The 26,168-nt window shown below is 49.9% G+C and overlaps 1 protein-coding gene across 1 annotated transcript in view; it reads right to left on the bottom strand.

Moving 5' to 3' along the window:
* LIMD1 (LIM domain containing 1) overlaps nucleotides 1-24,271 on the bottom strand; it is a 75,437-nt gene extending 51,166 nt beyond the window's left edge. The window contains exon 1 of the mRNA XM_004419599.3: nucleotides 22,193-24,271. Within this exon, the coding sequence (XP_004419656.1) occupies nucleotides 22,193-23,585 (1,393 nt within the window). The 5' untranslated portion in view covers nucleotides 23,586-24,271. The remainder of the gene's footprint in view (nucleotides 1-22,192) is intronic.
* Nucleotides 24,272-26,168: the final 1,897 nt, after the last annotated feature.

Raw genomic sequence — 26,168 nt, 5'->3', positions numbered from 1 at the left:
GCACCCTCATCCCCAACTGCAGCCACCCGGGCGCCTGGCCTGCAGCTTCTGGGCTCCCCCTTCTCTGTCCGTCCCCACACTGCCAGTCTCTCCACACAGAGGCCGGTCAGCTTTCTCAACTCTAATCTGAAACAGGAATGGCCAGTCAGCACAGGAAAAGAGTCCACTTGCCAGAAGTCAAATGCAAAGGCGCGATGACACTTGTCACTGACCCACCAGCAAAGACAGAAAACAATGATAATAACAGTGTCACTGAGGGTGGAGAGAAAAGGACATCCTCATCCTATTAGTGGAAGGCTAAATGTGGACAACCCTTCTGGAGGGCAGTGTGGTGCAATGTATCAAAAGTCTTAAAAAATCTTCACACTATTTGACCCAATAATTTAACAGAATTTTTCCTAAGGAAAAAAATCAAAGATGCTGCCCAAAATGGATGTGTACAGGGACAGTAGGTAGATAAGTGGTTGCCTAGGATTGGGGGAGAGGGAGCAGGGAGTGGCTGCTTAATGGGGGTGAGCTTTCTTTTTGGGGTGATGAAGATGTTCTAAAATCAGATAGTGGTGATGGTTGCACAACTCTGTGAATATACTAAAAACCACTGAATTGTACACTTTCAAAGGGTGGATTTATGGTACGTGAATTATATCTCAGTAAAGCTGTTATGAAAAAACAAGAATACTCATCAAAATATCCTTAAAACACTTCAGTATGGAAAATCATAAAGAACATAATGCAGAGGTAAAGTTAAATACTATACAATTTTTAAAAATCATATTCTAGAGCAGCTCTGTCCAATAGAATTTTTTCTGTGATAACGAAAATGTTCTATTCTGCTTTGTCCAATATGACGGCTCAAGCGGTTACTGAGCACTTGAAACGTGGCTAGTACATCTAAGGATCTGAATATTTAATTCTCTTTAATTTTAATTAATTTTAATTTAAAATAGTCCCATGTTTTGAACAACACAGTTCTAGAGTATTATCTTATGACACAAAAAATGTTCATAATACAAAGTTAAATGAAAAGAAGGGGAGGGGACCACCATGCCATATGTACCACATTGTTCTCTATTTTGTTTTATTTTTTTAAGTATATTTATATATGAAGACATGACCACAAGGGTGCACAGTAATTATTATCCATGGTTACTGCTGAGAAGTAGGGGTTATGGATGATTTTTATTTTCTTCAAACTTTTCTACATTTTTTATATACTCTACCATGAAGATATACTACCTTCATAATCAGAAACAAGTGTTTTTTTTTCCCTACGATTTAAAGAATGTTTTAAGTATAATGCAAACCCACCACATCGTACTTCTGCTCAAAAATCCTCACTGTCTCTGATACCTACAGGAAAAGTTCAGCCTCCTCAGAGCATCCTGCAGCCTCATAACCAGCCTCCCTGTGCACAGAGCCGCTGCCCCCCGACCCCACCTCCAAGCTCATTCAGCTTTCAGGGTCTTCTCATGTGATTTCAGACTTACAAAAAAGTGACTAAAGTAGTACAAAGACTTCCTATATGGCCCTCATCCAGATTTCCCAAATGTTAACATCTTGTATGATCACAGCACACTTACCAAAAATCAGGAAATTAACACTGATATAATACTGTTATATATAGTTTATACTATATATATTATGTAAATATATTTTATAACTCATATAAAATATAATATAAAATACTATATATTTTACACACATATATATACTAATCTACAGACCTTATTCTAATTTCACCAATTGTCCCGCTAATGTCCTTTTTTCTGGACCAGGATCCAATCCCAGAACCAAATCTACGACATTTAGTTGTCAAGTCTCCTTGGTCTCCTTTAATCGGGGACAGCTCCTTAGTTTGTCTCTGTCTTTCATGACCCCGACACTTTTGACAACTACTTTGCCCACTCTCCCTCAGTGTGGGTTTGTCTAATGTTTATCCATAGTCAGACTGAGGGTATGCATTTTTCACAGGAACACGCCAGAAGTGACGATGTGCCCTTCTCAGGGCATCACATTAGGAGCACATGATGTCGATGTGTCTTACTAGTGGTGATATTAACTTTGATCACTTGTGAAGGTGGTGTTTGCCAGGTTTCTCCACTATAAAGTTACTCTTTCTCTTTGTAATTAATAAGAAGTTTATGAGGAAATACTTTGAGATTAAGTAAAGATCCTGAGCCTCATCATATCATATTTTTGCCCACTATTCAGCATCTGTTGATGATTCCAACCTGAAATAATTATTACAATGATCTTCCCAAAGGCTGACCCTTCTATTTTCATCATTCTTGCTGCATTTCACTAATGGAATCTTCTGTACAAGAGCTTTCCCTTCTCCCCATTTATGTATTTATATCAGTGAAGACTCATGGATATTTATTTTATTCTCTGAGTTATAATCCATTTCTATCGTTTTTTATTTTGTTGTTCAAATTGCCCCAGATTTTGAAGCCAGTTTCTCAAGTTAGCTCACTTCTAAGATCACTCTTCCTCATGAGAAGGCTCAAAATTGTGCATGTTTCCCAGGATCTTGGCATAAATATAAACTACTAGAACAAATGTCAACCTCCAGCAGTCTTGAGCCCATTTTGCAGGCTGAGTGGTACAACATTTACATCACTGCTCCCTTTCCTGCCAGATTATTCCACATAACCCCCTCTTGGCATTGGTTCAATTTCCCTCCAGCACCTCAGAATCCCCCAGCCAACATCCTGCTCCCAGTTTGCTCTTCTGGATTATTTTCTTCCATTTGGCCTCAGAATCTTCTGATTTCTCAAATAAGGCTCTGTTGCATTTCTCACTCTTTTCAGCTCTCAGCTCAAATGAGGGATGCCAGATAAAAAACAGCACACCCAGTTAAATTTGAATTTCAGATAAAGAGCAAATAATTTTTTAGTGTAAGTATGTCCCAAACATTGCAATGGTACATCCTTATACCAAAAAATTATTCATTGTTTATCTGAAATTCAGATTTAACTTGGTGTCCTGTATTTTTATTAAATCTGACGATCTAAGCTTAAGCATAAAGAAGAGCTGGCATTTATCGTCCACACAATTGGTGACCAGTTTAGGCAAGAAGGTAAGTAGTTAAAACATTTTACAAATTTTGTTATCCTTTTCTAAGGAGTGTTGTTTCTTTAAAAACATTTTTGCTGAAGTATAACATACATAAGGAAAAGCTCACGAAGCATAAGTTTACGACTCGATTTTTCACAAAATAAGCACTCCTGTGTAAACACTAAGTAAATCAGCAAATACAGCATCTCCAGGCCCAGAATCAGCATCCACTCCTGCTGAAGATGACCCAGCATCTCTCCTGCGGTGGAACCCGTAAGAGCGAGTTTTGGCATAAATACTGGGTTCAAATCCCACCTGGGGCACAATCATAGTTTCCTCACCTGCCAAACGGGTTGTAATAACATACACATCATGGGGTAACTTTGAGGATTAAATGTGATCATGTCAGTGCCTAACACTGCTCCTGACACATGGGAGGTACCCAGTAAAAGCTCCTTTCCTTCCTTCCCTTTCCAGGAAAGGTGTTTTCCTCCCTCGTTTCCCACCAGGCCTTAGGACTGAGAATTAACCAAAACAGAGCAACCACTCTCCCAACAGACACCCACACTCCAAATATCTCACAAAACCTCCTGGGTTCTTCCCTTGGGGACCCCCAGGCGCTGAGGACTGAGCCCTCTCCTCTCCCCCACTGCTCCTCTACTGCAGAATAACCACACTATGTGGTGACTGATCCCCGGGGGCAGCAAGGCCCTTGCCCAGCACACAGTAGGTGCTCAATAAATGCCTGCTGAATGAATGAAGGAACAAACCCCCTCAATCTGCCCCTTGGCTTCTCTCCTTCCCACACAGCTCCATGCATTTCCCCATTCAGCACTTTCTCAACCGCCCTGCTGCCCTCCCTCTGCCCCACCCCCCACCCCCCACTCCAAACAGGGAAAATACAGCAGGTGCTGAGTGCAGGGTCCACGTGGGGTCGGAGGGGACTCTTGTGGTGCAGAGAGGCTCTGAGATAAGTGACCCGGGAACAGTGAGAAGCCACCACCTCAGAGGATGGCCCAATGCCACAGCCCGGCTGGCCATGTAGAACCAGAAAGGAACCAGAATGGAAATCCATTTTTTAAGGGAAAAAAACCAGGGCCGGCCCCGTGGCTTAGTGGTTAAGTGCGTGCGCTCCGCTGCTGGTGGCCCGGGTTCGGATCCCGGGTGCACACCAATGCACTGCTTCTCCGGCCATGCTGAGGCCGCGTCCCACATACAGCAACTGGAGGGATGTGCAGCCATGACATATAACTATCTACTGGGGCTTTGGGGGGAAAAAAAGGAGGAGGATTGGCAATAGATGTTAGCTCAGAGCCGGTCTTCCTCAGCAAAAAGAGGAGGATTAGCACAGATGTTAGCTCAGGGCTGATCTTCCTCACAAAAAAAAAAAAAAAGTGAAAAAAAAGAAAAAAAACCCAAAATCCTGAACTTTCCTCAGTACCACACGGCTGATTTTAGAGATGTTTTAAATACACATTCACCAAAGAAGAAAAAAGTGTGTACCAGAGAAGGAAAAAAAGACAAAGCAAGAAGTGCTGGTGGAACCTTAGAGCTGAGGGGAAATGTCGCACTCTCCAGTTTCCAGAGCGTTCCTTCCTTCCCCCCGCCCCCCCTACGGGTTAGGCGCAGAAACTCCAGGCTGGGGACAGTCTCCAGCTTCAGGGGAGGGTCAGAAAGTGACACCACCCACAGTTTTCCCCAGAACAAATAAGTACGCTGCATTCAGTTCTGTGGCTTACCCAGTGAGCTACTTGGGACAAGCTACTTCACTGCTCTTTGACTGAGTTTCCCCATTTTCAAAAGGGGGAAATAATGAGCGCTTTGCAAGGCGACTGGGAGCAAGAGAGAGGGCGCAGGTGAAATGCCGCACATCACTCCTTCATAAACCTGCCTGGGAACAGCACGGGGAGACTGGGAAGAGTTCCTATCACAAAACAGAGGTTTTAGCATCAGTTTTATACTTGACTGAGAGTATAACATGGGGCAAATCATTAATTCTCCTTTCTGAAAAAGGCAAAAACATTGCTTTTTAAGACTATCTCATTTAGAATCTGCAGAGTAGGTGAGCTATCAGCAATGCACACACAGACGTGACTTTCCCTGGGGGAGCTCAAAGAACAGAGACATCTGGGGCGGTGGGGGGGGGGGGCACTGAGCAACTAACCCACCCAGAAGGAGGAGACTGGAATAGTGATGGGTGCACAACCACACCAGCCTAGAGAGGAGAAGAGGTGGGGCTGGAGGTGGAGGTGGGGAAGGCAGAGCCTCCCAGGATATTTTTGGGAAGTTGGCTCCAATTCTCTGAGTGAGGAATGGGGAAGAGGGGAAGGAAGGGTTCTTTTAGAGCCCAGGAGTGACAGGACCTGGTTGTGTTTTAATAGGATTGACCTGGCTACTGACTAGGGCAGATCTTTAGGAATACTGTCAGCCCGACAGAAGAAAAATCGGCAGAATTGACCAACATTTCCCTTCTCCAGCTGCCCCTTAAGAGTGAGCTCCCTCGACTGCTGCTCCTCCGGAGGAAGGAAGAGGGGTCTGCCAGGAAGACCTGGAGAAGAGATTCCAGTTACGTGGAGGGCGGGGGGGCCCCAGCTCTCAGTGCTGACTCTATAATTACTTGTATAAAATTAGACTCTGGCTGGCCCTGCAGAAAAACCAAACCAGCAACTGGAGTGACAAAAGTCTCCCAGGAAGTTCCAGAAACCAAACGGAAGTGGCATTTCCAACAAGCGACTGAAAGGGATAACGCTTCATTACCTGGCTTCTGAACTCCAGTTCTGTGACATCCCCGGAGGCCCTCTATCAGCACAATTCTCACTAAAGCCTCAATTCTCCAAGGAAGTTCATTTTAAGCCACTCAGATTTTAAAAAACTAAATATCTATGTGTAAAAAAAAAAAAGTCTGTCTTAACAGTGAGTATCCCTAGATAGAATGATGGGTGACTTTTATTATTATTTTTGTTTGTCTATATGTTCTGAGTTTTCTACAGTTAGCTGTGTTTAAGTTTTAAAATATGGCAAAAACCACAGACTTCTGTATTAGAGAATGCTGGTGGAAAAAAATCAAACCCTTAAGAGAGCATAGTAACCATCACAAAAGGGATGAAATCGCTTGAGAAGATAATATTTCAACAGAAGAAACTGGAAGGGTGTCAGCCAAGTGACACCAGCTCAGAGAGCAGGTGATTTAGAAAGGAACAAGCAGAGCAGAGCCCAAGAAATTGCTGAAACGGCTCGAGTGAGTGGAGAACCAAAGGAAGGCTCTCACACACTGCTGCTGGGAATGTTAAATGGCACAGACCCTTGGGAAAGCTTTTTGACAGATGCTGAAAAAGTTAAACATCCTCCTACCATATGATCCATCAATTCCACTCCTCAGTACGTATCCAAGGGAAATGAGAGCATATGTCCACACAAATGATCACAGCAGACTTACTCATGATAGCCAAACACTGAAAGAACCCAAATGCTCCTCAATAGGGAAATGGAAAAACAAACTGTCGTGCATTCATACAATGGAATCCTACTTGGCAGTAAGGAAAGGACAAACAACTGACACATGCAACAGAGATGAATTTCACAGCCGTTATCTGAGGAAAATAAGCCAGACAAAAAGAGTGTTATAGTTCAGTCTCGTTATCTGTGGTAGTTAGGTTCTATAACGTCACCGCAAATACACAAGTAGCGAATACTGAACCATTACTCCTACAGGAAATACAGGGTTAGGTTCCCACCAGACTCTGGTCACAACAATCAATACATAACTTTGTTCTATTGGTGATTCTTTTTAAAGACACTTTATTTAGCATATATTGTTGATTCATAAACATTGAACTCACCGCCAGCAACACTATGACTCATGCCTGAACAAAGCTTATTTAACACACTGATTTTCTCCACAAAGCCCATCACAGCCTTCTCGAGTTTAGGAACACTAGGCAGCAGTCAGCACTGCGCTTGGGGGCCATTTTAAACAGAAAAAGCACTAACAAAGAGCACAGAGATGCAAAAACATGGCACTAAGACTACAAAAACAACACTTGTTTACAGTACAAGAGATGAAACAAGCAGGCAGAGCGTCACCCCATTGGACTTCAGCTGGGAATGCGTGTGGGAGACTCAAATTTTTCACTGCTCTGCGCATGTCCCCAAATGATCGCCAAAGTGCCATGAGTATTGATTTTGAGGTTACAAATCAATTTTAGCATGTAGACAAATTTGCAAATACAGAATCTGTGAATAATAAGGATCAACTGTACATGAATACCATATGAATCCATTTATGTCATGTTTTAGGACAGGCAAAACTAACAAATGATGAAAAAATCAGAATAGTGGTTGCCTGGGTGGGCACTGACTGGGAAGAGGCATGAGGGAAATTTCTGGGGTGGGAACTGTTCTGTATCTTGATAGGAGTGTGGGTTACATGGGTACAGGTATTTGTTAAAACTCATCGAAGTACACATTTCACTGCATGTAAGTGTAACTTTTAAAAACACAGCCGCAAATTCCTTGACACTCCTTCCATTGAGAGGTGGGGGTCCACAACCCTGCCGCTTGAATGGCGGAGGGCTTGCGATGGTCAGAAAAGGCCGCTGGGCCTGCCCTCGAGTATCCAGTGCAGAGATTGAGGACCAGCCCCGGTGGCCTAGTGGTTAAATTCAGCACACTCTGCTTTAGCAGCCTGGGTTCGGTTCCCAGGCCCTATGCTACTCTGCTAGCGGCCATGCTGTGCTGGCGGCCCACATACTGAAAAATAGAGGAAGATGATTGGCACGGATGTTAGCCCAGGGCGAATCTTCCTCAGAAAAATAAAAAAGAAAGAAAGAAAGAAACTGAAAACCCCATGAACAACATGGACAGCTGGGTTGAGGCCCTGCTGGTTTACTCAGCACCGGCTCCCTTCTCCCCCCTCCCCCTTGGCTTCCTTTGCTCTCCGGCTGTAAACTTGAGCTGTCTCTGCCCACACCCACATGCCCACTGTCAGGTGTGGGTAACCCAGAGAGGTGGCAACCACAGGTGGGCCACAGGTAGAGGAGGGACTGCTGGCTCCCTGTCACTTACAGTTTCTAAAACTGACCTCCACAGCCAGCCAAGAAAGGGCCTCTGTTTCAGCCCCACCACCTGAGAGGAAAGCCTGAGCTGTGTCAGAACAGGCCCCAGACAATCAGGCCTTTGGAAGCTGCCTGGAAAACCACCCGACGTGGCCACCCTCCCCCACGGCTAGAGGCACAGGGTGCCGGCAGCCTGCCAGCCAGGGCCCCAGGGGAGCCACATCCCAAAGGGCCTCCCTCCCACCTCTCTTGACAGGAAACACCATCTTTCACTCCTCTAACTACCACAAGAGGATGGACCGTCTCTTTGGATGCTCTACCTGTACTCGCTAAACTGAGAGTGTGTTTTGCAAGTCCTAGAAATTTGGCTCAGGTACAATTACCACCTGTTCCACCATGCCCTGTGCAGACACCAGCTTCAGACCCCAGGGTACCCTCTTCCTCCGTCAGAACACACGTGAGCCTCAGCGGGCTCATTTGGGGAGTGGCAATCATGAAACTGGTCTCCCTTGGACAAATTACAATCTTTTTATTCCAGCATTTGTGAGTCTGAACAAATCAACTGAGCTTGGCTTTCAGATGGGACAAAGTAAAGATGCTTTGATATCTTTGAGAAAATAATTGTAAGTGCTTGTACAGTAAGCGAGCACCACGTGCCATACCCTGTCCTAGTGCTTCTTATAGCACAGCCCCATCCAACAGAAAACAAACGCAAGTCATGTGTCATTTCACATTTTCAAGGAGCCACACTTAAAAAGTAGAAACAACTGAAACTAATTTTAATAATATATTTTATTTAGCCCAATATATCCAAAATAGTCTCATTTCAACATGTAAATAATATAAAAATATTAATAAGCTCTTTTACATTCTTTTTTCCAAACCAAGACTTCAAAATCCCAAGTATAGTTCACACTTAAGAGCATATCCCAATTCGGACGAGCCACTTTTTGAAGTGGTTACTAGCTGCATGTGACTAGTGGCTCCCATACTGGACAGTCCAGATACAGTGGTCCCACCTTACTGCGGAAATACGTTCCAAGATCCCCAGTGGATGCCTGAAACTGCCGATAGTACTAAACCCTATATATACTATGTATTCTCCTATACATAAACACCTATGACAAAGTTTAATTTATAAATTGGGCACTGTAAGAGATTAATGGTGCTTTGGAGCCATTATTAAATGAAATAAGGGTTACTTAAACACAAGCACTGCAATACTACGACAGTTGATCTACACAACTACTAAATGACTATCAAGTGAGTAGTCTATACAGCGTGGACATGCTGGACAAAGGGATGATTCACGTCCCACCAAGAGATTTCACCACGCTACTCAGAATGGCGAGCAATTTAAAACTTATGAATTGTTTACTTCAGGAATTTTCCATTTAATATTTTCTGACCACAATTTTGACCACTGGTAACTGAAACCTCAGAAGGCAAAACCTCACATAAGGGGGGACTACTGTATATACTAATTAATTTAGTCTTCACAACAACCATATCCTCATTTTCCTGATGTGGAAACTGAGACAGGAAGATGCTGAGCAGTGTGCCCAGGGCAGATCCAGCCATGGCAGACCCAGAGCCCACACACTTATGTGGCTTTTCATTCCTACAAACAGCTCCTCAAATTCCAATTGTAGTAATATAAATGTCTTTTCAGATAAGAACATGTGTGCCTGCCAGCACTCTCCCTGCCCCCATCCAAACTTCCCCAGGGCTTTGGTAAGCTGGTCCCTGGAGCTCTGCTAAGTTTCTACCCACACAAACCATGGCATCCCAATCTCTTCTGGCCCCTCCAGTCTTCAGCTACCCAAGGCACCTTCTACCCACGTGGGAGAGCTCATTGGAGTACCTCCTGGTCAGGGTGAGGGAGAAAGACAGCTAGCCTGGTGCTTCTGCCCTCCTAGCGCTCCCTGACAAATGCATGTGGGGTGTGGGTTGACTCTGGAGTATGTGTGTGGGGTATGGGATGACTCTGGAGTGTGTGTGCGGGGGGTGTAGGTTGACTCTGGAGTGTGTGTGGGGGGGTGTAGGTTGACTCTGGAGTGTGTGTGTCAGGGGGTGTGGGTTGACTCTGGAGTATGTGTGTGGGGTGTGGGGGGTTGACTCTGGATTGTGTGTCCACCACAGTGGTAACATCTCCACTCAAAGCACTGACACTCAGGAGGGAGTCAGGGAATAACTCCCTCCCTCCATTGGTAAGGGTGTTCACTCATTAGTTCAACAAGGACTTACTGAACATCTGCTGTGTGCCAGGCACTGCCCTGGGCCCTGAGGATACACAATGCACAGAACAGATACGCCACTCTCATGGAGCTCACATTCTAGCAGGGGGCTAGCAATAGGTCTGGCACAAAGGAAGCCCCACTAATCCTAATTCGGTCTCTTGTATATAGTAGGTGCTCCATAATGGCTGTTAGGGAATATGTTATTTGGGCTTAGAACTGGATGTGGTGATGGACAGAGGGGGGTGAAGGGTCTGGGGTAGAACTAGGATGAGGGGCAGGTGAGAGCCATGGGAACCCAGCAGGTAAGTCAGTGACCCACTCGGGGTCCACACCTACAACCCCAGCCTCAGGACTCCAGAGGTCCACCCAGCCAAGCAAGACAGGAAACATCCAGGGACTCACCCAGTTGTATGCCCTCTGACTGCAATTCCCTCCTCCTCAAAACATGCTCACGTATCCAGTCTGCCCTGCGGAACAGGACTTCTCTGAGTTTACAGACTCTGCAGGTCCAGCACTTCCAACGTTCGGCTTCCACCCCGAGTCTGGTCCACCTGCCATTACCCATGTCACCCACATCCTCACCCACGAAGTTCATCCTTCAACTCTCACAGGCTGTCAGGGTCTGACAAATATCAGCACGGGGCGTCACAGCTACCACTGGACACAAGTTACAGAGAAATTATGTTTGTGGCATCTGCTATTTGTCAGCCCACCATTGCTGAGCAAACAGTGGCACTGTAACCAAAACATTTCAGTTTTTTATTCTGATCGCATAACATGATAAATACACACCATGATTCATTCATTCAACAAACACCTCGTGAGTAACTTCTATAGTCCAGGCCCTATTTTGAACCTTACACTAATTCAGCGTTTGATTTTATTTCCTCATTTTCCTTATTTCTGAAGTGCTGCTTTATTATATAGTTTAAATTTTTTTCCCAAAAGAATGTAGTTTTGGTTTCATGAGCGAGGTCGGTGATGACCAAGCATTATTAGTGGGAGAAGGGCATATCAGAGTCACCCTAGTTGGGACACGATGATCTCACAGAGGGACCTGGTGGGCCAACTCAAAGTGTCTGCCATCAACATCCACTGCCTGCTGCTCCGGGTGTGTCCATTTACACGTATTTTTCATGCCCTCCCCACCCCAGGCTTCTCTACTCTGTTGCTGGCTTCTCTGCAAGCAAACAAGGGAAAAGCTTCCAAGTTCAACTGACACACACAAACACACACAAACGCCCCACCCAGTGTCTGAGGCAGGTCTTGCCTCGGGACTCTGTCACCCTCAGAGCCAGGAGACTCCTCCCAGCCAAGAGCCCTGAATCCAAAACCAGCTCTGAAGGCTCGCAGCACGGGAAAGGAAACAGGACTATAAGAGCACAGGACACGCAGTCCCCACAAGGTGAGGAAGTGGAGGGCAGCAGAGCGGAGCAAGGGGCCCAAGCTGGCACAGTGGCACGCGGCACCGCAGGCCTGCAACTTGCTCTCTCTGCTGCCAGCACGATTCAGGTGCAGGCAACTCTGTCAACAAACGCCCCAAAGCCCGGCCCCGGCAAGAGCTGCCCGAAACGCATCTCTCTCTAAATTCAATACCCCACTGCATCATCAGGAAGCAATGTGAACTCAGGTCGGGGAGATGGGCACAGAATCAGGCGACATTTCAGCAGATGCAAAACCTCCACCCGATCTCCTGGGTGAGCTGTGACCATCATGTGAGCAAACACGGCCACAACTTGGTTCCACCCACTGACAGGGAGCTCGGGAGAACAGGGAAGCTGCTGTTATGGTCAAAAGGGCTTCAGGCAGCAAAGGCAAATTTGCTACCGTCTTATCATGCTGAAATGACCATCACATGCTGTCCAGCTGGAGCCTGCTGTGACATGTGCTCACCTCCTGACTCAGGGCCCACGTTGTAAGAGGGGGGCCTTGTCCACTCAGTCCTCTAATTACCTGGGTCTCTACACCTCCCAGGATTGGCTGCAGGGCAGACTCACACTAAACTCAAGTCCCCTCCTCTTGAATAACAGATGGCATCATGGCAGGCTTCTAGAACTTTCTATATGTTACAAACACATGTGTGGGGCAAGGAAGATACAGGTCCCTGATACGGTCCCAACAGACTTCCAGTAACCGGGAGTAAGCTGTTCTTGCTCTCCTGGGACACGCAGAGACGAGTCACAGAACAAGAAAGATGAGGAAGGAACTTGGCCAAGTCTAAACTCACGGCTCTCAAAACTTAAAAATAACCTGGCCCCGGACCCTAAAGTATTCCCTTTGAAACACTCAAGCAGAAAGTCTCTAGCCTTCCAGCGTGACCCAGAGGTTCTGTGTCCAGCTGGTTTCCCTGGGAGGAGACAAATGAAAAACAAGACCTGGAGTGGATATAAATATTTGCTGGCAAGTCCTACCCTGCCGCTGACGCACCTCGGAAATTTTGGAGGCCTGTTTTGTTTTAGGGTAAGGTTTCTGCTCAATTTGCCAGATGGACTCTAAGCACAGTTTCATCCAATATTTCATTTTAAGCATCTCTGCACATAGCCTGGGGATGACACCGACCCTTAGACCAAGGCATCCTGGCTGCCCCCAAGAAAAGTGTGGGCTGGCACACCCCTATCCTTGCCCACAACACTTGGGGGTGTCAAACAAGCACCCTGAGGGTATGGCCTGCTTGCCCTAACCCACACCCTTCAGAGGAACACGAGAAGTCAGGGGCCTGAGGGGTCATGGGCAGTCAAGGCCACTGCACAGCCCATGTTTGTGCCTCTGAGCCTCTGGTTCCATCACTGTCCTGCAGAGAGGGGCTAGTACGGGCTCAGGCTCCTGGCCTGAAGAGGAACCTGGGTGCAGCCCCTGGCTGCAAGAGGAGGGATCCAGCTCCTCCAGCCAGCTCAGGCACCCCTCCATGTCCTGCCTTACCCATTGCTCCACTAGAGCAGCGGAAGACCTCAGCCCTCAAGCCACAGTCCCTCCTGAAGTTCCCTTTGTCAGAAAGCCATTGTGCTCCCAGGAGCTGAGAGGCAGCACGGCATGGCGGTCAAGATCTCAGACTCGGCAAAGCTCCTCAATAAATGTATTAGGCAAGTTGCTTACCTTCCGTGTACCTCGGTTTCCCCATCTATAAAATGGGGATAATGAAATAGGGTTGTTGGGAGGATTCAACAGTTAACGCCTGTGAGATGATGAGAAAAGTGCCCGGCACAGAGCAACTGCTCAACAAATTTTAGCTCAACTCTCTCAGCGCCATCACCCCAGCTACAATCCCTCCCCCTTCTCCCTTCACACCCTAACTGAAGCCCCTCCATTCCTTCAACAGACATCCCCCAAGCATCCACTATGTGGGGCCCTGACAGTGCCAGGCTCCGAGGCCACTGTCCAGTGTCCTGTGACCCAGTCTGAGATCCAGCACCACCGAGGACATGACAGGAGCCCGTGGTGTAAGCCTGGGACGAGCCAGCAACAACAAGGTCAGTGAGCCCCACAGCCAGTGCTCTCAGCTGTCCCCTGCACTGAGGACCCCAAGTTTAATTAGAATGAGAGCTTCAAAAGGCTTCTGGCGTGGGTGACCACTGTAATACCAGTGGCTCCCCATGTTTGTTTCCTAAAGGAGATCTTCACTCCTTTCTAATCTCACTTTCATCAGACACACTTTGCAGAGTAAACTGACCTCTAGCTCAGTAAATGCTTCTACATTTGGCCAAAGAGCCAAAAACCACAGCACATGACACATCCTGAATCACAACCGCTCCGGCCACTACTCTGCACTGGAAACTTTCAGCAGAAAATCTTAACACTGCTCTACCGATGACGGGCATGCCAGTGATCCATGGTTCTTGTTTTAACTGTATGTATTTTCCAGATATCTAAAGTAAAAATGATTACCATTTGCAATAGAAAATGTAACCATAACTAAAATAAAAAATTGTTTTTTAATTCTGTAGAGCTCTGGAAGGGGGATGGAATGCTAGGCTGCTCAGGCCCCTGCCTTTCCAGGCTCTCGCCACTGCCGACAGTGATGCTGCCCAGTTCCTTGTTACTTGGTCAGCTAAAATTGGGGTCTTGTACCCAAAGCCACAGCCACAGAACTGAGGGAAGAGCCCTCAGAGGTCGTTTTGGCTCCGCACAGAGGAAGAGGGGCTTGCCCCGTGTCACACCTGGGTCTGTTGGTGGGTTCAGGCCCAGAACACCTGGTCTCTTCATTCCCAAATGCATGCCTCTCTTCCACAGTTCCATCGCCTACGTGGGAGTCATCAATTAACAGATGTAACGAAACATAACTTTTTTAAAAAACTTCTGGCAAGAACGGCCATGTCAAAAGGCCAGTTTCATGCTCGGATTATTAATGGAAAGAGCAGGAGGATTGGATGGAAAAAACAAGACATTCTGTCCTGGTCACAGAGGAACAGAGCAGAAACACACCATCCCAAGGAGGGAGGACCTCAGAAGACAGTGTGATGGGACGAGGCAGACATCGTGGGAAACCGGGGTCAGGACTCACCAGGACTCCAGCTGGAGACCCCATCCCGGGGTGGATTGCAGGGGCAGGCAGCACCATGCTGCCCAGAAGGACGTTGGCTGCAGAAGGGCAAGGGTGGGGATCCTGAAGTGGGAAGGAACTCCCCATGCTCAGGCACCAGCAATAAGGCTGGTGTGTCGGGAGCCAGTGAGCCCACGGGGCTGGGGGAAGGCCCGAGTGCAGGCCTCAGAGCCACAGTAAGAGGGTGTGGGTGTCACTGCCAGCGCAAGGGCCTGAGCACTAGTGTCCTTCCCCACAGCACCGAGCCCACTGCTAAGAGCACGCAGGGACCTGACACATACACCTTAGTGACGTGTGACATGAGTGAACAGAAAGTCACTCTGAGTGAAGTTCGGGAGCTTACTCATCATCTCCCCCTTGAAATCTCTGAAATCTGTGGGGAGAGCTGGCAGGTAGGGGCGGGGCTCAAGTACGTGATGAAAACCCAACACTCTGGAGATCACAGAGGACCAAAATGATGTCGGAGCCCTGACCACCAATGACACAGGAGCAGCCACAGTACAGAGGGAGCTGGACGGCCCAGCGGGCACCACGGAGCTGGCTGCACTGGCATCGCCAACGCCTTGCTATCCGCAGTTGCACGCTGATCACCCACGCACTGTCCATCCATCCCAAAACCTGCCATGATGTTTTTAACTTTTTTAATGTTTTAGAAGTTACTTCAAATCACACGATTGCTCAAAAACTCACATTTGCAGTCAGAATCACAACTATGGTTTTCCTTGGGATGGTGTTTTAATTCTGTAGAGCTCTGGGAGGAGGATGGACTGGAGGGTGGTGGTGACTGCAAGGGGGCCTGAGGGGGGGTTCTTGGGTGCTGGTCATGTTTTGTGTCTTCATCTGGGTGCTGGTTACACATGTGTGTTCACTTTGCGAGCATCTACAATGTGTGCACATTATACACCAATAAAAAGTTAAAAAATAAATGCCTTCTTGATCTTGAGGGGAAGATTACCTGGTCTACTAAAAAAATACACATAGGCTACCCAATTTCTAAAAGGCTGGCTGTTTCCACATCTCAGGGTGTGCATCTGCAGGGACAGACAGGAGAACTGGAGTCTTGGGTGTCACTTACAAAAGTTGTCCAGAGGATCAGAAATTTACTTCCATGACAATGGAAGCCTGGATCCAGTAGGTCCAAATTATAGCACAATGTCTCCCAAAGGAGCCTGGGTGGAAGTTCCCAGGTAATCACGCTGGCCATGCCATCTACTCAGACAGAGCCAGATGGTTAATGATCTTCTGCCACCTTCTACTACTTCAGCACTTGGTTTGGGTTTACTGAAATGCCTGATATTTAGGGGGTAACTGGGGCCTCTGGGGTGCACACAGGGCCCCTGTCCTGGAATTCTGGACTAGCCAACCTATTACAGGATTGGCCCATGTTGTTTCCTTTTACATGAAAAATGTTCTGATACCACCCTCAATTTTTCATTCAAGGCTGGATTTAAGCCCCATATTTCAAGCATCTGTTGCTAATAAAGTCAGATAAGAAGCGCTTAAAAGGTCATTAAGACAATGTACAGTTTGATGTTTAAGAGACTGTCAGACGGGAAGGAGCAGATAGGACATTTACGTGTTCTTGTTTGGACTGCTTATTCAACCTTGAGCGTTGCTAGTAAAATGAAATCCCGTGTGACAGGCGCCCTGGCCCCTGGCAGGGGCAGGGCCACTCCCAGGAGTCACACCTGTTTTCAGGCTCCCAGGCTAAGGCGGGGCTGCCGCTGCAGTTTTCTAGGTACAAACACTGCAACAGGAACATTCACCGAAGACAGGAAAACTGAAGACAGAGGCAGCCTCCTCCCTCTCCACGCAGGGTGGGAAGGGGCCCATCTCTCCCTTCGCTGGGTGAAGGAGCCCTGGAACCAACTTCTTCTTGCCTCTGCACCCACTGGTGCCCAACAGAGTCTGGCAGAGCCTTCTCCCCTCTAGGGCAGAAGTGGTTCTCTCCTGGGTGCCATTAGCAGTGACTGAACCTCCAGACCCACCTGCAGCAGGGAAGGAAGGCGCAGGGGCTACAGGTCCTGAACGTGGGGCAAGAAGGTCTGGAAAGGGCAGGGAGCCTGCTGATGCTCAACCCCGCAGCAGTTGAGTGGAGAGTGAATTTGGAGGGGCAAACAGAGAGCATCCTCCTCAGACCTGAAGACCACCTAGTCCCACTGTGCGAGTGGTCAGAGCCCCAAATGGTGTGGAAACGCCACTGCTTAGACCTGAGTGGTCTTCAGCAACTCATGGGCCTCGGTTTCTCAACTGTAAACAGAGAATAATGATGTCTGACTGTGAAGGTTAAATGACAACAATGACCACAAAACACGTACCCAATGCCTGGCGTGTCGCAGGCACTCAACTAGGCTTAGAATCACGGTGCCCGGGCCGGCCCCGTGGCTTGGCAGTTAAGTGTGTGCGCTCCGCTGCTGGCGGCCCGGGTTCGGATCCAGGGCGTGAGCCGACGCACCGCTTCTCCGGCCATGCTGAGGCCGCGTCCCACATACAGCAACTAGAAGGATGTGCAGCTATGACATACAACTATCTACTGGGGCTTTGGGGGGAAAAAAAATTTAAAAAAAAAATAAAGAATCACTGTGCCCAAGGTCACGTGAATGGGGTCTTACCTGCCCGACAACAGGGGCTGTGGTGGACACTGTGATGTGCCACCCAGACTTCCCTTCACTGAAGGAGTTATAGTCCAGCTGCTAGGGGTGCAGCCAGGAGGCAGTCCATACCTATCAGCCCCTTCAGGCACTGCCCCAGCTACATAGGGCCACCTCGCCCACGGTCACCCCCCTCCCAGGGCAACCCATATCTGATGACTCACCCATGGGGAAGCGTGAAGGCCAGGCCACCCCGCCCCGACTCAGGACAATTCTGAGGGGCTTCTCTGGCTCCCGAGCTCCCTGCAGGGTGGGCCCAGGCTTGTCAGGCCGCACTGTGGCTGGAGCTCTCCTCGGCCCACTCCTGCTTCCTTCCTCTCCCTCTGCAGGCATGGGTCCCAAGAGCACCCCCTAATAAGACCCCTGCACACTAAATTCATCCCAGGAAACCCAGCCTGTGACAGGTGGTCTATTTGTGTCCTTTCTCCTTAGAAAGGGAGGAGAGGCCCAGTGTGAGAAAGACAAATGGATACCATGGAGGAAAAGGCCGAGAAAGATTAAACAAAAGGCACGATGTCCTCCTCATTTCCTCTCAGTATAAACAGTGGTGTTAAAAAAGAAGCCACACTGCACCGAGCAGCGTCTCCAAGAGAGAGGCCTGGGACGGCAGGAAACCCTCCAAGCAGCATCAAGAGTTTGTCCTTAACTCTTTCCTCATGGACAGAAAGACACAAAGAGGAATATTGGAGAAAGGAGGGGGTGCCCAGCAGGAGGAGGGGGAAGAAACTACATTGTACCAAACACACAAAGCTGGCCATGGAAAGTGCCAGAAGAGTCCTTGGTGACGAGCTGATCAATAACTGGAAACTGAGGTGTCTTCAGACCCAAGTGTTCTCCAAGGCGATGGCAGGCCTTTTTGAGCTCTGCCACAATGTCCAGCACCCACAGGGACATATTTGTCTGGCCCAGGAAAGGGCCCACGTAACCAACCAAACACCTGCTTTGCTTTGCTTCTGGCTAGAATTACGTAGACTCTGACAGTGACAGTTATACATCCCTGACTCTCTCTGACAAGAGCCCTGGATCAGTAAATATTCTTCTATTAGGAAGTAAAACTTAGTCATTATTTAACAAATGTAGTATGTCGGACAGACAAAATCTTTCAAATAACACCAGATCTAGGGCAAGGAAAGGCATCTGCTGGGTGAGCCCCTCACAGGTCCAGCCACCTGGTACTACAGATGAGGGGCTGAGACCTGGAGCAGAGCAGGGTTTGTTCAGGGTCCCACAGCAGGGCTAGGCCAAGAACTGACTGCCTGATGCTCAGACGAGAGACTTCCTCCTCCCCCACGGACAGTCACAGGAGAGCAAATGGAAGCTCGGCTGGCACAGCGGACACAGGGCAGGCCCCTCCTATGTGGCAGGCAGTGCGGTCCCAGCACAAGCTCCAGAGAGCAACGAGGGACACTTAAAGGGCGCAAAGCCCTCAAGCCCAAAATCCCACCCAGGAGTTGATCCTACAGCTCGGCTTACACCTTGCAAATGGCCCCTTCTAAAGGGCCACCACGAGGGCTGCTTACGTGACCCGGGGCTCATCCACACAGTGGTGACACTGAGCCAACTCAACACGTGCTGATGTAGGACCACTGCCAAGACACACTGTGCAGTGGGAAAGGCAAAGCACAGGTGGAGAGCGTGCCACCACTGTGACTGCACACATATATTCATTACACCCAAGACGAGGGCCGGCCCCGTGGCTTAGCGGTTAAGTGCTCGTGCTCCGCTGCTGGCGGCCCAGGTTCGATCCCGGGCGCGCACCGACGCACCGCTTCTCTGGCCATGCTGAGGCCGCGTCCCACATACAGCAACTAGAAGGATGTGCAACTACGACATACAACTATCTACTGGGGCTTTGGGGAAAAAGAAATAAATAAATAAAATTATACACCCAAGACGCTCGACCAGAAACGTGGGCGGGAAGGAGACTAACCGTTCACTGTACAGTCACGTGCCACATGATGACATTTCAGTCAACAACAGACTGCACATACAACAGTGGTCCCATAAGATTAGTATCACATAGCCTGGGTGTGTAGTAGGCTATAACACCTATGTTTGTGTAAGTACACTCTATGATGTTCACACGACAACAAAATCACCTAACGACGCACTTCTCAGAACGTATTCCTGTCAAGTGGCACATGACTGTACATATTTTTGTGTCTTTTAAATTTTCGACATAGGAATATAATACTTAGTCAAAAAATAAATAAAATATGATCCCCTTTATACGAAATATCCAGAATAGGTAAACCCATAGAGACAGGACACAGATTAGTGGTTTCCAGGGGATGAGAGAGAGGGGGAACTGGGGAGCAACTGATTTATGGGTACAGGGTTTCCTTTTGGGGTGATGAAAATGTTTTGGAATTATCAGAGTTGGTGTTTGTACAACATTGTGAATATATTAAATGCCACTGAATTGTTCATTTTAAAACGGTTAATTTTATGTTACTTAAAGTTTACCTCAATTAAAAAAAAAAAGCCGTAAAAACAAATAAAACAGGTTTTCACATCTGTACTTGGGAGGCAGCCTGGCAATGCTAGTTGGAAGTTTGGGCACAGAGGCTCAGCTGTGAGGCTTAAATCCCAGCTGCACCCAGCACCACTGTGGGACCTCGGATAAGTAATCTAGCCTCCCTGGGATTCATTCTCCTCGTCGGTGAAACAGGTATAACAACAGAACCTGCTTCCTGGGGTTGCTGCGACGGGTAAATTAAATAGTTGAAGTTAAATCTAGCCCACGGCCCCTGCTCTCACTGTCTGCCCTGCTGAGAACGCCCTTCCACTCCCTCTTCTCCCTCAAGCTTCTGCTCAAATGCCACCTTCTCCATGGGATCTTCTCTGACCATCTGATTTAAAACAGAAAACCGCCCTGACACCTCCTGCCCCTCTGCTCCACCTCCTCATTTCTCTCCCTAGAACTTGCTTATCTATTTTGCTCATCTCCTGTCTCCTTCTACTTCACTGTCTGCTCTGGGGAGGCAGAGGACTGTCTGTCCTGATCACTATGCTCCCCAAGGCCTCAAACAGAGCATGGCCCAAGGTCAGTGCTCAATACATATACGGTGACTGTATGAACAGCGTCAGCTACTATCTCTGCTGTGATCTGGTATGTAAGCTTGCCACCCTGAAAAAATAAAACTGCTGTTTCATTGTTTAATGGGCTTGAAATTAAAAATTAAGCAAAAGTTTACATTGAAAAAACACAGTATTTCCAACGAAATATTATTCCCAAAGGGGGGAGTTTGCAAAGGGGAAGACACAGTTCACAGTGAGATGGTGCTACGTGCTCTCAAACATAAACCAACACACAATCCCCCGACCTCTGACTGCCCAGTGTGTGTGAGAGCTGGTCCCACGAGGCTCTCAGGAGGATCAAGAACACAATGCTACCACGGGCGTCTCAGATCCTGTCCCTCCAAGCACCCTGGGACAAAAATTCGTTCATTCACAGAGAACGGGGTAGACTGAAGGCAATAAGCCAGCCGTCCCTTCCAGGGGCCTTCCCTGTCCCTGCCCTCCTCCATTCCGCAGAGCTGCCACCCCAGCGGGACTCTACTTCCCAGGGCTCTCAGGCCTCATATGGGGAAATCATGACCCCATTATCCAGAGTTCAAAAATGAAAAAAAAACAAAAACGACCCTTAGACCCTTCTAAAAATAGGCTGTCTTTCTAGTCAGCTCTCATATGAGTCAGCTACATCATCACTCCACAAAAGAAGATAGCTGCTTTCTTGCCGCCTCCAAACCCTGTGTGGAGAAAAAAAAAGCTGAAGCCAGCAGTCTCCAAGAGTCTGTGGTTTTAAAAAAGAGAATAAAACAAAATCCACAAGTTTGAATGAAACCAGCAAGGAGCATCTTCCATCCTACTGAGCCACAGCTGTGAGTGTAACCCAGCTGCCAGCTGGACCCCGGGGTGGGGGCCAAGTGAGGAGGCACCTAGTCCGCAGGTCTCAAAGGTCCTGAATGTCAAGATCACCTGGCTGGCTAGTGAAAACACTGATTGCCATGTCCACCTACCCCAGAGTTTCTGAGGCAGTAGGTCTGGGCGGGGCCCTATAATGTGCATTTCTAACCAGCTCCCAGACAAGGGATGCTGCTGGTCCAGAGACTACACTTTGAGAACCACTGCTCTAGAACAGTCTTCCATGTCCGAGTTTCACCTACCTCAACTGCACACAGTACCTGCAGGCAGACACACACAGGGCCGCAGAGAGCCTCTGCCTGACCACTGGTCCTCAAATAGCCTGACGCGCCTGATCCAGCCAACTACTGATGGGACACTCAGGGGTACCTGGACCTGAGAAGCTGCTCCCATTCAAGTCCTGCAGGAGCCAGTCACTGTGAGAGGCTCTAAGGCACATCTGAAACCCTTGAAATCTAGTCACAGCACTTCCCTTTCCGAGAGCAGTCATGAGCAATCCCACCCCGCTTCACCCTTTGCACATGGGTAACCCCCAGCTGCAACATCCGCTTTCTGCCCAGGGATGCTTTCAAGTTTCTGAATCAGAAGAAGCAGCTGAAAGAGGACGCCCCCCAAAAAAAGGCAGGCCATTCAAGGAGAGCTACAGCATCCCTGATGGGGAGCACTTCCCCTAAACGCAAGGACCCTGTCACCCACCGTGGGCAACTCCACCAGCCTGTCACTCACCAAAGTAATCGGCCTTCGGATGAGCATCCATCTCACGCTCCAGACGTTGGGTGAGGGCTTCTAATTTCAATTCAGCAGCTGAGGGCCCAAGCTCAGGGCCCGGGATGAGGGTCTGGCAGGGCAGCCTCACCCTGGGGGTGCTGGGGCTCTCCGGGAGCACAGGCCCCGGGCTGTCACCAGGCGACCAGCCAGGGGGACCTTCTTTACAAGATAACTCAGGCGGGGTGGACATCACTGGATGGACAAGGCTGGTGGGGCTGAGCTTGGGACCAATGCCAGGGTCTGTGCAGCCAGGCTTGGGACCCAGCCCAGGGGCCGCACCCGACTGCAAACTGTCCGTGCTGGCTGGCGAGGATGATGGGGCAGAACTAGGAAGGTAAGATTTGGGCCCATCCTGGAGCCAAGATTGAGGGTCCACAGTGGGTTTGGGCATCATGCCTGAAACCTCACTCCCCACCCCTGAGTTTGTTCTTGGAAGAGCTCCTTGACTGGGGCAGTTCAGGGCCAGGGGTGCTGAGAAGGAAGGGGTCCTGGGCTGAGGGGGCCCCAGGAGGGCCCCATTCTCCGGGCCTGGGGAAGGAAGGCCGGGGCTCACCCGCTGAGAGGAGGCAGTAGTCCAAAGACCCGCTGGCTTCTCACTGCTGCGGCCACCAACACCACCATCCTGGCTGCTTTCAAATGACCTGCTGGAGCTCGGGGAGAGCTGCAGCTGGTACAGGTGATGGTCCCTGGAGGGTTTGGGCAGTGGTGGGTCACTCCCTGGGGGGCCAGGCCACCCACTCCCTACTCCCAGCCTGATGCTGGGGGACACTCCTGGTTCATCACTCCACTTTGAGCTTGCCAAGGAGAGGTTGTCATAATAGTCTCCATGGGTGAGGCAGGAAGGATCCTGGCAGGGTCCCAGCTGGTGGAAAGCAGACTCAGAACTCTCCGGACTCTCCCTGGAACCACAGTCCTGGCTGCCATGCCTCATGACACGGGCGTACGGCCTGGCCCTCTGCTCCTGGGGTGGGTACAAGGGCTGCCCAGCAGCGAGGGTGGTGGCTGTCCCAGGACCCACTGTCGGGGCAGCAAGAGGGGGCTTGGCAGCACCATCCAGGGTCAGCTTGCTGCCCACACCAGCTTCCCGGTGGACCTGTGGGCCCGGGCGGGCCCCACCATTGAGGGGGCCTCGGCTCCCCTTGGGCAGGGTCTCCTCCTGCAGGAGCTGTTGCTGCTGCTGGAGGTGGATTTTGGCCATCTTCGTGGCAAACACCCTGCGTGTTTCCTCAAACTCCGGGTTGTTGCCTACACCCCTGTCCACTCGGAAGAGTCCATCCTTGGACGCCTCGTACATGTTCAGGTCTTCGATGAACTTACTGGCCTCCAGGCCCAGATCCTCGTACTTATCCATGTCGCAGATGGGCGTCCGGGCGTAGCCCCGGTGCCAGGTGTGAGTGGGGGTGTGGGGGGAGACGCTGGCGAAGGGTGGTGGCTCAAGTCCAGCCCGAGACAGATAAAGCCTTCCACCTGCCCAGCATGAGAGTCATGATCCCAGGCCTTAGAGTCCAGCCGAAGTTGAGGCCTCAAGGCCAGTCGGACCAAGTTTGCTTCCAACTCTCTTTCCTCCGGGAGGTGTCCACGTGCGGGCCGCTGGTGGCGCTTCGCTGACCCAGCTTGCTGTACGTTCTTTTCTCTTTTTCAAATCATAAAAGGAAAAAAAAAAAAAACAGAAAAAAAATCACACCCTCCTTAAGCAACCAAATCGGAAACCCACAAGGCAGCCGCTGGACGGGGGCCGGCGCGGTGAAGCCGGCTTTGCTGGGGTGTGGAGGCCGCCGGACCGCTCCGGCCGGAGCAGAGGCGCAGCGGCCAGCGGCGCAGACACGTCCCGGGCGCTCGGTCCTCCGCTGCTGCCCCCGGCGGCCGCGGAGCCGTGATCCCGGCCGGCGCGGAGAGGAGCGCGGTCCGGGGCGCACGGGCCCGCCGGGCCGCGGCAGGAAGTTCACGGCAGCCGGGGCGAGCGACCTATTGTCCGATGGCGGCGGTGGCTGGGCGCGCGCGGGCCGCCGGGCGGCGGGACGCGGAAGTGAGTGCGCCAGACGCCGTCCCCGCAGATGGGTTGCCGGCTGGGCACGTCCCGCGCCTGCGAGGAGGCGGAGGCGGAGGAGGCCGCCGAGGGGCGGGGGCGCCGCCGAGGGGCGGGGTCGGCGGGCGGGCGGGCGCCCCTGGGTAGGGCTGCGCCCAGCAGTGTGGCCCAGGCGCCCCCCGGCACCCCTCGACCCTGGCCGGGCTGGGGATCTTGGAGGTGTGTCCTGCACGTCCCTTCCAGAGCTCAGGAGCGGGGATTGCGCGGGGCTTCCCCGCTCCACTGCCACCCCCTGCGAGTCCCGGGCCGCTCTGGTGCTCCTGCCCGGCCCCGCCCCTGGCTGCGCTGGGCGAGGGCCGCCGCGCGGAGACCGCTGGCGGGCGGCCCGGGAAGCCTGCGTGGGTCCGGGACGTGCCGCTTGGAGTTTGCGGGCGTCTCGAGGGCCCGCACTCTTCGCCGCCACCGTGCCTCAGTTTCCCAGGAGGGAAGCCAACTCCGTGGACCGTTCGAGGCCACCTCTGCTCGGCCGTGCCAGCCGCGTGGCTTGCCCGAGGTTCACTATTGGAGGTCCAGGGTGTCACCCGTGGGCTGGCTCAACGTCCTCTTTGACAGGTGGGGAGACTAAGACATAGAAGGGGAAGTGTCCAAGATGCCAACGTGGTAGCCCAGGTCCTCTGAAAGGGGGGAAAGGAAAAAAGCACGTTGTTCCCCGGAGCGCGGGCCTTTAAGGTCCTCAGTGCAGCAATGAAAACACGTGTCCTGTTGGCTCGTTATTCATATGGAGGATTTCTGACCCCCAAGTAGATCCACGCGACTCTGGGGGCGCGGGGCCTGACTCCTGGGCGCCCCCGCATGGCCGGGCGCTCCCTGCACCAACTCCGAGGTGACCCTGGAGAGGTTTCATTTCCCCCACAGCAGCCAGAGTGATTTCTAAGGCGAATACCAGACCAGTCACTTCCCTGCTTAAACCCTCGGTGCTCGCCCCGGACTTAGACTGAAATCGGCCCCCTACCACGGCCTTCTTGCCCTGGGGGGCCCTGCCTTCTCCAATGCGATTTGGGGGCCTTCCCTCCCTGTGTTCTGGCTGCAGGAGCCTCCTGGTGTCTGCCCAGAGCCTGCCCTTGAACTTCCTCCGTGGCTCTTCCCATCTCCACCGACATCACCTCCTACTGGAGGCCTTCTTTTTTGGCACCCTCTTTATTTCCTGATCAGTTCTGATCACTATAATTATTTGTCTGTTTACAAGTGGTTTTTTTGGTGGTTGGTTGGTTTTCCACCCCATTAGATCATATCTGTACGCCCAGTGCTTGGTATATAGTAGTACCTAATGGTTGAATAGTGAATCTATCTGCCGAGGTTGTGACAAGGAACAAAAGAAATAACATACATGAAAGTGCTTTGTATTCTGTAAACTCAGTGTGGTTCATGGGCCAGTAGACTAGAATCACCAGGGAGCTTGTTGAAAATGCAGAATCTCACACCCTCACCCCCCACCCTACTGAACCAGAATCGGCATTTTAACAAGATTCCTGTATGGTTTGTTTGACAATAAAGTTTGAGAAGCACTGCTGTAAAGAACTATACTAGAATGCGGTTGTTTTACTTTAAAAAAATCTTTTAATTATTTTTTATTACACGTTATGATAACAACTTTGAACAATACAGAGATGCATGAACTTTTGGCCACAATCCCCTTGTTCAGAGGTAATCTTTATTAAACAGCCCTTAGGTATTCAGTAATACTTGTTAATTAATAACAAGATTTACTCATAAACTGAGTGATTTACTTATGAAATTTCTAGACTGGTGGTTCTCAAAGTCTGGTCCCAGAACCAGCAGCATCAGCATCACCTGGAACTGGTCTAAATTAGTGGTTCCCAAACTTGAACACACATCAGAATGCCTTAG

This window comes from Ceratotherium simum, chromosome 5 (genome assembly GCF_057802395.1).
Source record: "Ceratotherium simum simum isolate JZ-2026a chromosome 5, ASM5780239v1, whole genome shotgun sequence".
Taxonomy (NCBI): domain Eukaryota; kingdom Metazoa; phylum Chordata; class Mammalia; order Perissodactyla; family Rhinocerotidae; genus Ceratotherium; species Ceratotherium simum.
The sequence above is the reverse complement of the archived record's forward strand: the minus strand, read 5'-3'. Positions and strand labels throughout refer to the sequence as shown.